This window comes from Anabas testudineus, chromosome 18 (genome assembly GCF_900324465.2).
Source record: "Anabas testudineus chromosome 18, fAnaTes1.2, whole genome shotgun sequence".
NCBI lineage: Eukaryota > Metazoa > Chordata > Actinopteri > Anabantiformes > Anabantidae > Anabas > Anabas testudineus.
The window spans coordinates 27,453,684-27,469,367 of record NC_046627.1 but is presented as its reverse complement, the minus strand read 5'-3'; the positions used below and the strand labels follow the sequence as shown (position 1 = coordinate 27,469,367).

The window sequence follows — 15,684 nt, the reverse complement described above, 5'->3', positions numbered from 1 at the left end:
CTGTTTTGCTCTGACGTCGATAATTGGATTCTGGATCTTGAATTGTCTGCTAACCCTCACACTGACTTTCTGAATTGTTGACCTGCTTCGTTGGCATGCTTCTGAATATTCTGTGATTACTTTCCCCCCAGTCTCTGCAGACATCTCTCTCTCTGTGTTTTGTCCACAATCTGTTCTGTCGTCGCCTCTCCTCTAGACACTCACCTACTCTCTGCTGAAACCCTGATCTGGCCACCTTTGAACTATGAGTTCTGAGAGCCAGTGTGACTAGGAGGCTCGGGTAGAGGGAGCCCAAACTACTTACAAAACCCAGATAGCTTCCTTAGCAGTCTCCATTAATAGGTTAGTCAGTTTCAGCAGTTAGTTTCTGGTTCCTATGAAAGACAGTACAAGCATCATTCCTCCGCTCCTGTTTATCGTCCTTGTCAATGTGCGGCCTTCTCAGCATCTGACATTTCCCTCAAGGCTGCATGCAAGAAGCTGTTCCCCAGTTCATCAGCCCCTTTCCTATTACCTAGGTCATCAACCCAGTGGCAGTGCATCTCCATCTCCCCAGACCACTCCGCATTCACCTGACATTTTAGTTGTGTCCTCAGTGAGCCTGAGTTTGGATCAAAACATTTACAGCTGCGGGAAAAATTATAAGACGAGATAAAACAGTTAAATACAATAAATACAACAACAGAATGATGATGGGAAACAAATGCCCACATAGAACGGGCAAGACAAAAATGTATAGACAAATTGTAGGTATTGTATTGCTTTTATAAAGTGCTAAAACCAGCCATTCTTTTTTAATTTGTGTATTTTTATATGTATGTATTTGATGTATACATAGCACAAAAAAAATCAAATAACATTTTTTATATAAAAATGCATCCCTCTCATCCTCATTCCGGTAACTTTCATCCATCAGGGCGTCGTGTATAACATCTTCAATTCTAACCAAACCTGCCAGACGTTGCCTCTGAAGGGACAATTCCAGCCTATAGGAATCCAAAAACCTGCTTTCCATGTGGGCGACGCTTTCCTGGGTGGCTCATCTGTACTTAATGAAACACTGCAGATCACCACCTGGACCATAGCTCTGCCTGGAAAAGCAGGTGACAGAGGATGTGACTGTTAGAGCAGTCTATTATTCAATGACAGATTTTTAACACATTTATCTTATTTCTCTCCAGGAAAGTTCATAACCACTGTCACTAAATTTGGATGCTTTCCTATCAGCACATCGTTTGACACTGACACTGACATATTTGGATGGGTGATCATAAAGTAAGATTAACATGAACACTAAAAAAGAATAACATAATAATGACAGGTGTGTTGAAACCTTTTGAAAATCTGAACTGTGACCATGCAGTTAAGTGACCGATGCGTTTTTCTGTTCACTAGTTACTTCAACAACGTCGTTGGGATTACAGACCCCAGTCTGCTCAACCCTCCAAGCTTCTGCCCACAAGCAGAGATAAAACCGGAAGCGGAGCAAAAACACTTCCTCAACTTGCTCTTTCAAAAGGACTGAGAGCCTCCTTTAACTGTTCAGTCAAACCTGCTTTGAGATTTGAAATAAAACAAGTGAAACCACTGAACCACAGCTGTGTTAAATGTCTACATGACCTTTGCTCCTGACACAAAACATCTTAGTTCTTGCTGAATTTTGCAAATGTCATTATTTGGCTTTTTTCTGGTTGTTGGTTTGTCAAATAAAGATGTAAAAACAGTCTGTAATGAGGAAGCAGTTGTTGACAGTGACACTGATGACAAACTCACAAAGAATGATCAGCTGACTGCCAGACAGGGGATTCCACATGTTACCCAGCTGGATTTGTTATTAGGTAATTGTTAGCTAACACGTGGTCCTGCATGAGGTGATGATCTGCCTGGAAAAAAGAAATCTGTTTGGATGACCTTAAACTGCATCACTGCGGCCGGCTTTAACAGGTTCGGTATACTCCCACTGACTACACTGATGTGCCTGTGCACATTTCATTATCAATACATTTTATACATTGACCTTATTTATTTCCCTTGGTTTTTGTGTTCATGGTAAATACAGAATAGTAATAGTCACAGAACCTACATATTTCATAATATTTCATAATTTACTAAATGCAAACAGAATCTTTGAAAAATCTGAAACTATGAAAAAGATAATCACACTTGATAAATCATATGTTAATCTGATGCACAGATTTACAGCAGTCAAGCAACATTTGATGGACACCAACATTAAAATTCTACATTACAACTCCGATTCCAGAAATGCTAACCCTAAAACGTAATTAAAATTCAAATTAAAAGTTTTTTTTCTGACCAACTAGCAAATTTACAGTATGTAGTCTGCAACACACAACAGAGGTGAATTAACAAATCACAATTTATATTTCACATGTATTGGCAAGATGTAAACAGTGTTTTTTCCCATCTTAAGGTAGTTTTTAGTTGGATCAGTAACATTTTTGTTATTGTTGTTGTTTTATTTTATTCTATTTTATTTTTGACTTTTCATTAAACTCTTGTTGAATGGCATGTTTTTTTTCTACTATAGTGCTAAAGTTTTACATAAACCCTAAATTTCTTTTCTTTAACTCCTGTATAAGAAAAGTCCAGGGAGATTAAAAGCATCTTAATTCATTAGTATTGCTACAAGCATCTGTTTGACCTTTATTTTGACATGTCAGCTGTAAGAGGTATTTAGAATTCAGAGAAAACCTGGCAGTGGAGCCACACCTGCTGGTTTATAAGGAAGTAAACACCGTGAAGCCACTGTACTCTGTAGGTTTACTCTTCAGTGTAGACAAGTGTTTCTACCACCTGACAACATGAGAGTCCTTATTTTGTTTGCGTGTCTGTCTGCGGGCTGCCTCACTTCAAAACCACATCCCTGCAGTAAATACTTAACTGTGGTGGCTTGCAGTTGATATAAATAAATTTGATAAAAGTTGCACAACAGAGATAAGTAAAGAACCAGAGAGAACAGTTCAAAGAGGCTGCTGAGAGGCTCTTCTTGTTTTCTAGGCAATTCAAGGGACCTGCTTGTTATCGTACAGTTTCTCCGTGACGTGCCCTGACTCCCAAAGGCAGTCATTTCTCCTGAAGGCTAGAGAAGCATTTGCAATTGGTCTACTCAGCAAATCAGAGGGTGAGCTGGTCACCAGTAAGCAGGAGCTTCACACCTTCCTCAAGACTGCATATTCTCTCACTGTTGCTCATAAATGGCTCGGCACTCCTCGGGAGGTTGTGGCGCAGGCGACACAAGCTTGCCAAAAAGGATTGGCCATTTTCTATGATTACTGCCATGCAGACACAGAAGCCAGAGATAGCCTCTGTGCTGAGATCATGAATTTGGTTGCCCAAGTCAAGCTTCTGTTGCAAGTTCAACCTTTCCTTAACTCAGACAAGGGGTCTTTCATTCTGGATAGCTACAGAAACATCGAAGGCACATCAGTAAATTTTACTCTGGAAGGATTCTTTAAGGTGATGCAGAGATTCCACAAGTATCACGCATCACTGTGCAAGACCAGCAACTCCAAATGTAAGGGGACTGGAGATGAGATAGATGGAGCAAAGCTGTGTAAAACCGCACTAGGGACAACTATTGGTACACTCAACACAGAATGTACCACCGAGACCAGCAAAGTGTCAGCAGATACACCCAAACATTCAGATTCATCTGTTGTGCATCCACCTCATAAGCCTGACCTGTGCACCACTATAGATAGCACAGATAACCTTGGCTCTTCGTGGCAGAACCTCTCCTTTAGTAGCTCTGGGTCTCCTCGACCCAGCAGCAGTGCATACACTCAAAGCAGTGGCGTCGAACTAGAAGCAAATCGAAGGAATGTGAGTTGTCTGACCACTGAGATCGAGGATGAAACATCAGATGGCTTAATGCAAACCACTGACAAAAACAAGGCACAAAATATTCATGGGTATAACTCTGGTATCAGTTCTCAAACAGTCCCAAGATCTGCAGTACCCTCCACTTCCTCCTCCAGTGTGAGCAGTAATTCAGAAAAGTTCGAAGTAATTCAAGCTGGAATAGAAACACTGGACACTGTGGAGGACTGGATTGATGATATTGCCAGTGTAGCACAGATACCATCAGCAGCTGAAACAACACCACAGTCCTTATCCCAGCTGAATCTCAGTTCATCCTCCATCTCTCTCACTGACAGTTTCAGCTCCCAGTCATCATGGGAGAAAATCTCGGCTGACCTGAAGTCCCCTACAATTGGAAAGCATCAGCCAACTAGCCTATCAGTAGAAGGGCCCGGCAAAAGCAGCAAGTCACCCGAGTCTGATGGGAGCTTCTTCCTCTTGGAAACTGTTGATTCTGAAACCAGCAATTCAGTTCATGATTCCATATACAAGAACCACACACCTGGAGGGGAAGGACCTTCCTCTGGTCCACACCCTCAGGAGGGTCTTAATGTTCACCCAAAAATGGACACTGAGATTGATTCTGTATCAACCAAACCAAATGCTAAGAATGTTGTTGTAACACCACAGCCAAAGTTTTCCCATTGTGCCTCAACTGAAACCACAGATAGTTCATTTGAGATGCTGGAGGACAATTCAAGTGGACGGTGCAGTGAAGCCCCTTCTACAGAAAAAGTGAACGGCCCCCAGAGGAAGAACCCCTCATGCTACAGCTGCCTAAAGCACAACACTCTAACTAGTGCTGTTCCTAAGGCCCAGTATTCCTTGTCACGTCAGGATTACCAAGCTCTTCTGGCTGGAGTTTGCAATGAATGCCTGCTGAAGAGGCTGCACAGTAACAAGACACAATTCAAACTTAAGGAGCACAGAACTGCTTACAGTAAGTTATGAAATCCCCTTGTTGTTGCAATTTGTCTTATACATCAAGGTAGTCGATATGTCCAGCAAACTGGCTGTAGCACTGTCAGTGTTGCATGGTCCAGAAGAGCATTATTACTGCAAAGAGGATGAGTTGTAATGCCTGGCAGTATGCATTTGGTCTAACGTCATATTCAAGAAAACATTTGCATTTGTGAAGTTTATGTCTCTACACATGCAACACAAATGAAATTCTCATCCACCACAGCTGCATTTAGTATTTAATCACGATTAGCAAATGTTTCTATGCCTACACATGCTTAACAACACACACTAAGAAGACATGCCTGATAAATGTCAGCATGCTGCATACAGCCTCAGATTTACTGTGCTGGGAAGATTTTAGAGTATAACAAATCCAACCACATCTTAAAGAGTGCATTTACTGCAACCTTTTGCGTATCTGTGTCCATCAATTTTTGCAGGTGCCTTGCATTTAAAGTTCTCTAAAGCAACAGGTCTGTGGACAGCCAGGGAGACCTGTGTTTACATTGGAAAGCCAATGGGGGTGGAGGGCAAACAGAGAGCAGCCATATGGGTACAGTTTCTACACCAGGAGGAGAGATTAAGTAGGTATGCAGCTACGCATTATAGCTTTGAATGAATCAATATGATGATTTATGTCTTATTTTGTCTGTTTATATGTGTCTTAAGCTACGTGGGGAAAGATTATTTGAAACCAAAACAAATCCAGTTTCACCTAAAAGATGTGGAGAGACAGATGACGGCCCAGTACTATGTGACTGAATTCAATAAGAGTCTCTACGACAAAGAAGTCATGGCTCAGATCTTCTACATTCCCTCAGAAGCACTGTTGGTGAGGCTCAAACATAAACATTGGCTAAAGCACAGCTTTTCCTCCAGTTAGTCAGTTTACAGCTTGAAATATATTCTTGGCTACTAATCTAAAATGTACTAAAAATGGGAACTTATGATGAAAAAGGCGGTGGATATTATCTTAATTATGTCTGCTATTCCATTTTTTTTAAGTAAGACCATTTTGGCAGAATCTACTGCATTATTTGCGCTTTTTTCCACAGTAATAACTGGAATCTTGCTGTAATATTAATGTGTGTCATACAAATCGAAGTAGACACTCAGTTACATCTTCCGTTCCTCTTCTGAATAGATTTTGAATGGAGATGACATAGCGGGCTGTGTCACGGTGGAGCCATTCATGCTTGGAGATTTCGTCAAACTGACCAACAACACTGGAAAGAAGGACAAGAGTTTCCAGGCCACAGAATACGGCCTTGCCTTCGGGCACTTCACCTACCTGTACTCATGCTGCCAGGAAGTTGTTGTAGACCTTCAAGGTGTGTGTGTGTGTGTGTGTGTGTGTGTGTGTGTGTGTGTGTGTGTGTGTGTGTGTGTGTGTGTGTGTGTGTGTGTGTGTGTGTGTGTGTGTGTGTGTGTGTTTTTTTTTCTTACTGAAACCTTTAGTGTGTGGTGATTTCCCAAGTATTCTTTTAGAAAATACAACCATTATCCTCCCTTTTTCTCTTAGGATGGGTGACAGCCAATGGCAAAGGGCTGACCTACCTCACTGACCCACAAATCCACTCCATCAAAACCCCCAGGGGCCCTTCCAACTTTGCTGACAGAGGTCTTAGGTACTTCCTGGAAGAGCAACATGGGCCAGAGTGCAACAGCATTTGTCAGCTGCTCAAACTACCTCCAGTGGTCAAACAGCCTCATGTTCCTAGATATTGACTGGTTGTGCAAATATTAGTTAGTTAGTATTTATCAATAACTAAAGAACATAGAGTATGTTTTACATAATTTAACTCAGATGGCCACTATCACAATTAATGTACTGTATTTTTGTATATTTTGATGTAATGTTACAGTAAATATAAATGACATATTTTCAGCCACCTAATCCTGGTGACCTGCACCACACTGCAGCCTAAAACAGTCTTGTAGATACTAAAGCAGGTTGTTGAAAGGCAAGCATTACTTTAGCTGAGTTACAAAGTTTATCTAAAAACATTCAGGATGACATTAATTATATATATACAGTACAGACCAAAAGTTTGGACACACCTTCTCATTCGAAGGGGTTTCTTTATTTTCATGACTATGAAAACAAGTGCTAAGCATCTCTGGGAACTCCTTCAAGAATGTTGGAAGACATTTCAGGTGACTACCTCTTGAAGCTCATCAAGAAAATGCCAAGAGTGTGCAAAGCAGTAATCAGAGCAAAAGGTGGCTACTTTGAAGAACCTAGAATATGACATATTTTCAGTTGTTTCACACTTTTTTGTTATGTATACAATTCCACATGTGTTAATTCATAGTTTTGATGCCTTCAGTGTGAATCTACAATTTTCATAGTCATGAAAATATTGAATGAGAAGGTTTGTCCAAACTTTTCTGTACTGTATATATATATATATATATATATATATATATATATATATATATATATATATATATATATATATATATATGTATATATACAGAAAGTATTGACTCACCTTCTCCTTTTGCTAATTTTAGATGCAGTGTTTCCCCTTCAGTATACACACAATAACCCATAATGATTTATGTAGCCCCAAATCAAAAATGTGCCAGGTGGTTGCCACAAGCTTGTTGTCCTGCTGCATCCTCCAGCGTCTCCTGAGCTTCAGCTTGCAGACAGCCACCCTGACATTATCCTGAAGGATATTTTAATAAACTTGAGATTAAAGTTTTACCTCCATTATGGCAAAATGTCCAGGATCAGAGGCAATAAAGAAGCCCAAAGTGCAAACAAAAAGCATGTGGAAAAGAGAGAGCAGTACTTTACGGTGCAGGAGTTTGAGTGAGGAAGCAGTTCATGAATTTGGAAAGATGTGATCACTGAATGTTGTTTTTTTTCTGTCAAGGTAATACTTGTGCTTTGTTTTGTTTTTGAAACACATGTTTGTTACCATGTTTTGGTATGTATGAGTTTCTCTTCACTCTGTCTGGATTGTTGTCTAACTGGATTAACAGAGCAGGAATCATCTGACCCTGATAACTGATAGTGAGTGTAAAGTAGTTTGATTAAAGGCTCTTTTTCACTGCCTATGTTAACACGCTCGTGTTTGTTATTTCCATCCTCAGAGACGTGCCAGCAACAGTAATAGCATGTAAAATGTAAACAGGTTGCAAATGAATCAGCCATAATCTTTTCTACTGAAACACAACGGGGTGGTGAATACAATAGTGTAGAGACCCAAATCAATAGGACTGATTGGATGTTCAAATCATTTACGTCTACTACTATGGATCAGCCAGTCAGGTGGCTTTGCGTGGGGCTCAAGGTCAGATAAGCTTGTTGACATTACGTTTTTATTTGTGATTGACAAACACTCCAAACTTTCAGCTACATAACTGTAGATTATAATGTTGTGAAAGTATTTTTCTTCTGACCTTTTACCCATTAAACCTTTTTCGATGCATCACAACTGAGATGCAGTTCACTATAACCAATGTTCTACTCACTGGTGATAACTAAAGACTAAACGTGTTCCTCCTCTACCTACAATCAAACTGTACAACAGTATTGGAAACTGAGAAGTGAGCTTTGCACAGTGTTAAAATATAATATACTGATTCATAGAAACACCACTTGACGACATGATGTGTGGTCTCACACCTCGGTATAGTTTCACAGGGATGTGATTCACTGAGCTGTTATCACACGTGTTTCTCCTCCCTGTCAACCAAAGTCTCATTTTGTGTTCATGCTAGTACAGTGTGTTGTCTATGTTTGTGAACACACAAAACATTTCCCCATTGCGGGATCAATAAAGCCTCTCACAGAATATATAGAGAAGTGAGTCCCCACCTGAGCAACAGAGAGTTTGTGGCTGCCTGAAACTAAGACATGAGACTCCTCGTAGCATTAACGTGCTTACTGGCAGGCTGTCTGGCCCAGAGGCCTCAACCATGCAGTAAGAAAAATCAACTAACTTTTCATGTCATTCAGTGTGTTTTCAATAACAATATCTGTACTAAGAGCTGTTTTTAATTGTACTTTACCATTTTAAAAGTGTACTTAATGCAGTGTTGTGATTTCAAACAGCAACTCCTCCTCTTTTGACTGGAGAATTCATTGTGGTGAGTGATTACAGTGGCAGAGTGTGAGGACATGAACATAATGACTAAGCACAATTCCAGTGAGTAAAAGAGGCCGATGGAAACTCACTGACCGTCTCTCTCCAGTCCGCACAGAAAGGAGAGGTGACGCCCATCCACATGCAGTACCTGTATGATGCAGTGGGACAACGGATCCGTCTCACGGAGAAGAGCTCCAACGCAAACAAGAATTCCGTCCGTGACTTTCTGCTGCACTACAAAGAGGTGAGCAAAGCGGTGAAATGGTCAATATGTATTTTAGAACAGGTTGGCTCCTAAACACAGGGGAAAAGTGTCATTTTGTTGAAGCACAGAGATCTCATTTTATTTGTCACTGTCCCGGTCTCCAGTCTCTGCTCTTGCCCCTGCCTGTTTTGCTCTGACGTCGATAATTGGATTCTGGATTTTGAATTGTCTGCTAACCCTCACGCTGACTTTCTGAATTGTTGACCTGCTTCGTTGGCATGCTTCTGAATATTCTGTGATTACTTTCCCCCCAGTCTCTGCAGACATCTCTCTCTCTGTGTTTTGTCCACAATCTGTTCTGTCGTCGCCTCTCCTCTAGACACTCACCTCCTCTCTGCTGAAACCCTGATCTGGCAACCCTTGAACTATGAGTTCTGGGAGCCAGTGTGACTGGGAGGCTCGGGTAGAGGGAGCCCAAACTACTTACAAAACCCAGATAGCTTCCTTAGCAGTCTCCATTAATAGGTTAGTCAGTTTCAGCAGTTAGTTTCTGGTTCCTATGAAAGACAGTACAAGCATCATTCCTCCGCTCCTGTTTATCGTCCTTGTCAATGTGCGGCCTTCTCAGCATCTGACATTTCCCTCAAGGCTGCATGCAAGAAGCTGTTCCCCAGTTCATCAGCCCCTTTCCTATTACCTAGGTCATCAACCCAGTGGCAGTGCATCTCCATCTCCCCAGACCACTCCGCATTCACCTGACATTTTAGTTGTGTCCTCAGTGAGCCTGAGTTTGGATCAAAACATTTACAGCTGCGGGAAAAATTATAAGAGGAGATAAAACAGTTAAATACAATAAATACAACAACAGAATGATGATGGGAAACAAATGCCCACATAGAATGGGCAAGACAAAAATGTATAGACAAATTGTAGGTATTGTAGGGCTTTTATAAAGTGCTAAAACCAGCCATTCTTTTTTAATTTGTGTATTTTTATATGTATGTATTTGATGTATACATAGCACAAAAAAAATCCAATAACATTTTTTATATAAAAATGCATCCCTCTCATCCTCATTCCGGCAACTTTCATCCATCAGGGCGTCGTGTATAACATCTTCAATTCTAACCAAACCTGCCAGACGTTGCCTCTGAAGGGACAATTCCAGCCTATAGGAATCCAAAAACCTGCTTTCCATGTGGGCGACGCTTTCCTGGGCGGCTCATCTGTACTTAATGAAACACTGCAGATCACCACCTGGACCATAGCTCTGCCTGGAAAAGCAGGTGACAGAGGATGTGACTGTTAGAGCAGTCTATTATTCAATGACAGTTTTTTAACACATTTATCTTATTTCTCTCCAGGAAAGTTCATAACCCATGTCACTAAATTTGGATGCTTTCCTATCAGCACTTTGTTCGACACTGACACTGACCAATTTGGATGGGTGATCATAAAGTAAGATTAACATGAACACTAGAAAAGAATAACATAATAATGACAGGTGTGTTGAAACCTTTTGAAAATCTGAACTGTGACCATGCAGTTTAGTGACTGATGCATTTTTCTGTTCACTAGTTACTTCAACAACGTTGTTGGGATTACAGACCCCAGTCTGCTCAACCCTCCAAGCTTCTGCCCACAAGCAGAGATAAAACCGGAAGCGGAGCAAAAACACTTCCTCAACTTGCTCTTTGAAAAGGACTGAGAGCCTCCTTTAACTGTTCAGTCAAACCTGCTTTGAGATTTGAAATAAAACAAGTGAAACCACTGAACCACAGCTGTGTTAAATGTCTACATGAACTTTGCTCCTGACCCAAAACATCTTAGTTCTTGCTGAATTTTGCAAATGTCATTATTTGGCATTTTTCTGGTTGTTGGTTTGTCGAATACAGATGTAAAAACAGTCTGTAATGAGGAAGCAGTTGTTGACAGTGACACTGGTGACAAACTCACAAAGAATGATCAGCTGACTGCCAGACAGGGGATTCCACATGTTACCCAGCTGGATTTGTTATTAGGTAATTGTTAGCTAACACGTGGTCCTGCATGAGGTGATGATCTGCCTGGAAAAAAGAAATCTGTTTGGATGACCTTAAACTGCATTACTGTGGCCGGCTTTAACAGGTTCCGTATACTCCCACTGACTACACTGATGTGCCTGTGCGCATTTCATTATGAATACATTTTATACATTGACCTTATTTATTTCCCTTGGTTTTTGTGTTCATGGTAAATACAGAATAGTAATAGTCACAGAACCTACATATTTCATAATATTTCATAATTTACAAAATGCAAACAGAATCTTTGAAAAATCTGAAACTATGATAAAGATAATCAAACTTGATAAATCATTTGTTAATCTGATGCACAGATTTACAGCAGTCAAGCAACATTTGATGGACGCCAACATTAAAATTCTACATTACAACTCCAATTCCAGAAATGCTTGTTTGTTTTCTAAAACGTAATAAAAATTCAAATTAAAAGGTTTTTTTCTGACCAACTAGCAAATTTACAGTATGTAGTCTGCAACACACAACAGAGGTGAATTAACAAATCACAATTTATATTTCACATGTATTGGCAAGATGTAAAGAGTGTTTTTTCCCATCTTAAGGTAGTTTTTGTTACAATTCCTCCCTCTGCCCCTGTCTGTTTGTTATGTTTTGTTTTGTTCTGTGTCTCACCTTCCTGCCACACCCACATATGGACTTTCTCTTCCCCCCACTCTCAACACATTGGACTAATTGACTCATTCAGTTCACCTGTACATCCCTCCATCTTATAAGCACCCCTCAGTCCTCAGTTCCTTGCTGGTCATTCATGGTGTTCCTTTCTCGTTTGCTCTGTGTCCTCCGTGACTCTAGTCAGTTTTGTATGTTTGTTCGTTTGTCGGCAATACTCTGTTTGTCTTGTCTTGTCTTGTTTGTCAGCCGTGAGCCGCGTTTGGTTTTGTTACTTTGTGTCTTTACTGTAGTTTTTGCCTGCTAGAGCAGTGACTGTCGTTTGTTACCTTGTCCATTCAGTCTGTGTTTTTTGGTTCGTTGTTTCATCTGCGTTAATGCAGCACTTTTAGTTGATACTTTGTACTGTTTGGTTCGTTTGTCCGTTTACGTTCTCCTGTCTTGGGCAGTGACTTTTGTTTGTTACTTTGTATTTCGAATTAGTGAGTTGTGGTTTGTATTTTTGTCTAATAATTATTTTGGTTGGTACTTTGTATGTTTTTGTTGGGGTTTTGGTTCGTGTTTTCCCCGTGTTCCCCATTTTTTGGACTAGGAGTTGTTAATAAACCTGCTTTTGTTGGTACTCGTTGGTCCCGTTTGTCCTGTTCGTAACAGAACAAACCAGCCAGCTTGCGACCATGGAACCACCACGTTCCGCCACTGGTCGCTACACCCTTCCTCCCTGTCCTAGTTTTTTTTGTTATGGGGGCCTGGCAGACATTCTGGAGGAGGAGTATTTGGACCTGTGTTGCAGTGCTGAGCATTTGGTCGGTTGGCTGCACTCGGGTGTGGACCCCAAGTGTTTCGAGGCGCTGTACAGGGCAGCAATCAGGACCTTTGTGAAGAAGGGATACTTGATGCCGTATCCAGAGTTCCAGTGTCTTAAAGACGCTGTGATGGCTTCTCTGAATTCCTTCAAGCAAAGGTTTTGTTTGCCTGCCCTGCCTAGCCAGCACCCTTTGCTCTCCTCCTCCAGTACTCTCTGGTCCCCGGCTTTTGTTATTCCTGCAGCTAGTGCTGCTTTTGTTATTCCTGCAGCTACCCATGCTGCTTTAGTTAGCCCTGCAGCTACCCATGCTGCTTCAGTTATCCCTGCAGCTACCCATGCTGCTTCAGTTATCCCTGCAGCTACCCATGCTGCTTTAGCACTAGAACTACGACAGACCAGTCAAATGACAATATACCTAGAAGCCTGGCAGTGTGGTCAAATGACAACCTGGCCCCCTGTGAACAGCTGCTTTTATTATGTAAAGATGGTCGTTACCGGCACACGTCGGGGTGGGGGCAGATGGGGGAGGGTTGTCGCTGACACACCACAAGAGGAAGGGAGGCCGGCTGAAGCTCTGCCTCACCAAGACATCTTATGGAGACATCCACACACATGTTGTTGTTTTTTCCAAAGTGGGATGACAAGTCGTCTTTGGTGCTTTATCCGTTCGTCACATAACAAATACATAGAACTAACGAACACATCCACACAGTGAGACACGGAGCGGGACCGGACACCGTAACACGCCGTTGAAGCAGTTCAACAAAGAGGACGACAAGTTGTCTTTGTCTCTAAGCTGGGTGCAGTTCTCCAGTTAAAAAATATTATATTAAAAAAAGCGACTCACAAGTAGGGTAGGGTAGGTCTTGCCTAAGGACCCCTACAGGTGGTAGACCACGGCTGGGATTTGAACCCCAGTCTCCCATATGGGAGGTGGTGATGTCACCACTACACCAACCAGCTGGATACTAACGATTTAACAAAGCTAACAACAGAACCTGTAGTGTTCTGCAGGTAGCTACTGTTCTAGTGTTACATAGCAAAAACACGATAATCTGGATAAAACAACACAGTAAATAAGGAGGTGTACTTGTTAGAAATATTTCAACAGGGGCGGGGATTACCAGAGGTAGAGTTGTATATGTGAATTTCTCACTCTAATATGTTTTCAAAAACCACGCCCTATCACAAATGTGCAAAAAAGAAAGTAACAAATAAAAAATCACAATGGCAGAAGTGACACATCCAGGGCTTCTGCTTGATCCACTGTCCACATGTGAACCTACAGCAACCAGCACATCTCTTGGTCGTGAGGTTCACAGTGCAGCAGTGCTTCACCTGGCACACGGCTCTTTTTCCAGGACTAGGTGTGGGGGGTTGATTTCCAAGCTCTTGCTCCTTAAGTTGCCTTTTTTCCTGTGCAGCTGTTGAATGAAAGTGGGCGGGCCTTCCATGCCCCGCGCCCCCAGCCCCCACATGTACCTGTGGGGGCTCGAAGTCAGGACTCCAGAGCCAGGACAGGACCCAGAGTCATTCAGTTGTATGTCTGACAGCTGCTTACTTGTAATAACGGGACGAAACAAATGCGTGTCACTGAGACAAATACGTTGTGACACATTTACAATGTGACGGAGGGGGTGTACGTTTTTATAAAAAGAGTGTGACACGGAAACTGGGTGCTTTATTTGTTGGTCACATAACACATACATGTTTCTGAATAATAACAGTAATAACAATAATAATAACATTGTGACACGGAGTGGGACCGGACACCGTAACACGCCGTCAAAGCAGTTCTCCAAAGCAGGACGACAAGTTGTCTTTGCCGCTAAACTGGGTCCTTTATTCGTTGGTCTGTTTCTATGGGTCTTTTGGTTCTCACATCTACAGACATGGAAATCAGGTGGGCCACTGACCCATGGGTTGAATGGCCTGATGGCCCAAATCAGGCCATTACCATTCAGAAGTGGGAAATGTGCAACAGTTCTCCATGAAAGAATATCATCACTGTAACATTGGCATCATAACACTGCACTGGAGAACTGCACCCAGTTTACAGACAAAGACAACTTGTAGTCCCGCTTTGGAGAACTGCTTCGACGGCGTGTTACGGTGTCCGGTCTCGCTCCGTGTCTCACTGTGTGGATGTGTTCGTTAGTTCTATGTATTTGTTATGTGACGAACGGATAAAGCACCAAAGGCGACTTGTCATCCCGCTTCGGAAAAAACAACAACATGTGTGTGGATGTCTCCATAAGATGTCTTGGTGAGGCAGAGCTTCAGCGGGCCTCCCTTCCTCTTGTGGTGTCTCAGCAACAACCCTCCCCCCAATCTGCCCCCACCCCGACGTGTGCCGGTAACGACACACGTCCATCTTTACATAATAAAAGCAGCTGTCCACAGGGGGCCAGGTTGTCATTTGACCACACTGCCGGACTTCTAGGTATGACCAGAAAAGTCAGTAGTTCTAGTGTTAGTTAGCCCTGCAGCTAATGCTTCTTATGTTAGTCCTGCAGCTAGCGCTGTTTTAGTTGGTCCTGCAGCCCTTGTTAGCCCAGCAGCCGATTCTGCTTTGGTCACGGATCCGGCTCCTGTTCCTGTCACGGATCCGGCTCCTGGTCCTTCAGCTGTTGCTGCAGTTGTAGCTACTTTGGTTGCTGCAGTCACCGCTGCTCTGGTCTCGGCTGCTGCTCCGGTCCCTGCAGCCGCCATCGCCCCTGAGAACTGTAGTCCTGTTATGGCCCATCTGCTCCAGCGGGCTCAAAGTTCATCGCCTGGGAGTCCTCAGCCGTCTTGCTGCTCCCCGGCTCTCCACTCGCCGTCAGGCAGTCTGCCTGTGAGTCTCCGGCCTCGTTGGTCGTCTCCTGGCTGCCGGCCTGGGGGTTCTCGGCCTGCTCTCCAGTCCCCGGGTCTCCAGTTGGCTCAACGGTCTCGGGCTCTCCCGTCTGGTTCGGCGCCTCCCGGCCATCCGTCCGAGGCTCTACCTACTGGTTCATCGTCTCTCCAGTCCTGTTCGCCGCCTCCCGGCTG

General features: G+C 42.6%; 3 protein-coding genes across 3 annotated transcripts in view; all 3 read left to right on the top strand.

The window, feature by feature from the left end:
* The window catches only part of LOC113157158 (ependymin-1-like), a 2,287-nt gene extending 695 nt beyond the window's left edge, over window positions 1-1,592 (top strand). Inside the window, exons 4-6 of the mRNA XM_026352464.1 lie at window positions 917-1,103; window positions 1,182-1,275; window positions 1,396-1,592. Of these exons, the coding sequence (XP_026208249.1) occupies window positions 917-1,103; window positions 1,182-1,275; window positions 1,396-1,525 (411 nt within the window). The 3' untranslated portion in view covers window positions 1,526-1,592. The remainder of the gene's footprint in view (window positions 1-916; window positions 1,104-1,181; window positions 1,276-1,395) is intronic.
* A 1,434-nt stretch (window positions 1,593-3,026) lies between these two features.
* On the top strand, window positions 3,027-7,243 carry LOC113157155 (alpha-protein kinase 1-like). The gene is made up of 6 exons (XM_026352460.2): window positions 3,027-3,051; window positions 3,124-4,825; window positions 5,289-5,436; window positions 5,518-5,680; window positions 5,993-6,179; window positions 6,371-7,243. The coding sequence occupies exons 2-6, from the start codon at window positions 3,343-3,345 to the stop codon at window positions 6,574-6,576; spliced, it is 2,187 nt and encodes a 728-aa protein (XP_026208245.1). The 5' UTR covers window positions 3,027-3,051; window positions 3,124-3,342; the 3' UTR covers window positions 6,577-7,243.
* Window positions 7,244-8,644: 1,401 nt separating this feature from the next.
* LOC113157159 (ependymin-1-like) lies at window positions 8,645-10,931 on the top strand. Its single transcript, XM_026352465.1, has 6 exons — window positions 8,645-8,786; window positions 8,918-8,952; window positions 9,058-9,195; window positions 10,256-10,442; window positions 10,521-10,614; window positions 10,735-10,931. Exons 1-6 carry the CDS (start codon window positions 8,720-8,722, stop codon window positions 10,862-10,864), a joined length of 651 nt encoding a protein of 216 aa, XP_026208250.1. The 5' UTR covers window positions 8,645-8,719; the 3' UTR covers window positions 10,865-10,931.
* Window positions 10,932-15,684: the final 4,753 nt, after the last annotated feature.

Bases quoted from the DNA above. Each gene is read 5' to 3' on its own strand.
- LOC113157155 (XM_026352460.2), top strand. From the start codon at position 3,343: ATGAATTTGGTTGCCCAAGTCAAGCTTCTGTTGCAAGTTCAACCTTTC. The intron at 5,437-5,517 runs GTATGCAGCTAC...ATGTGTCTTAAG, and splicing joins CAGGAGGAGAGATTAAGTAG to CTACGTGGGGAAAGATTATT. The intron at 5,681-5,992 runs GTGAGGCTCAAA...TCTTCTGAATAG, and splicing joins TTCCCTCAGAAGCACTGTTG to ATTTTGAATGGAGATGACAT.
- LOC113157159 (XM_026352465.1), top strand. From the start codon at position 8,720: ATGAGACTCCTCGTAGCATTAACGTGCTTACTGGCAGGCTGTCTGGCC. The intron at 8,787-8,917 runs GTAAGAAAAATC...GATTTCAAACAG, and splicing joins CCAGAGGCCTCAACCATGCA to CAACTCCTCCTCTTTTGACT. The intron at 10,443-10,520 runs GTGACAGAGGAT...ATTTCTCTCCAG, and splicing joins AGCTCTGCCTGGAAAAGCAG to GAAAGTTCATAACCCATGTC.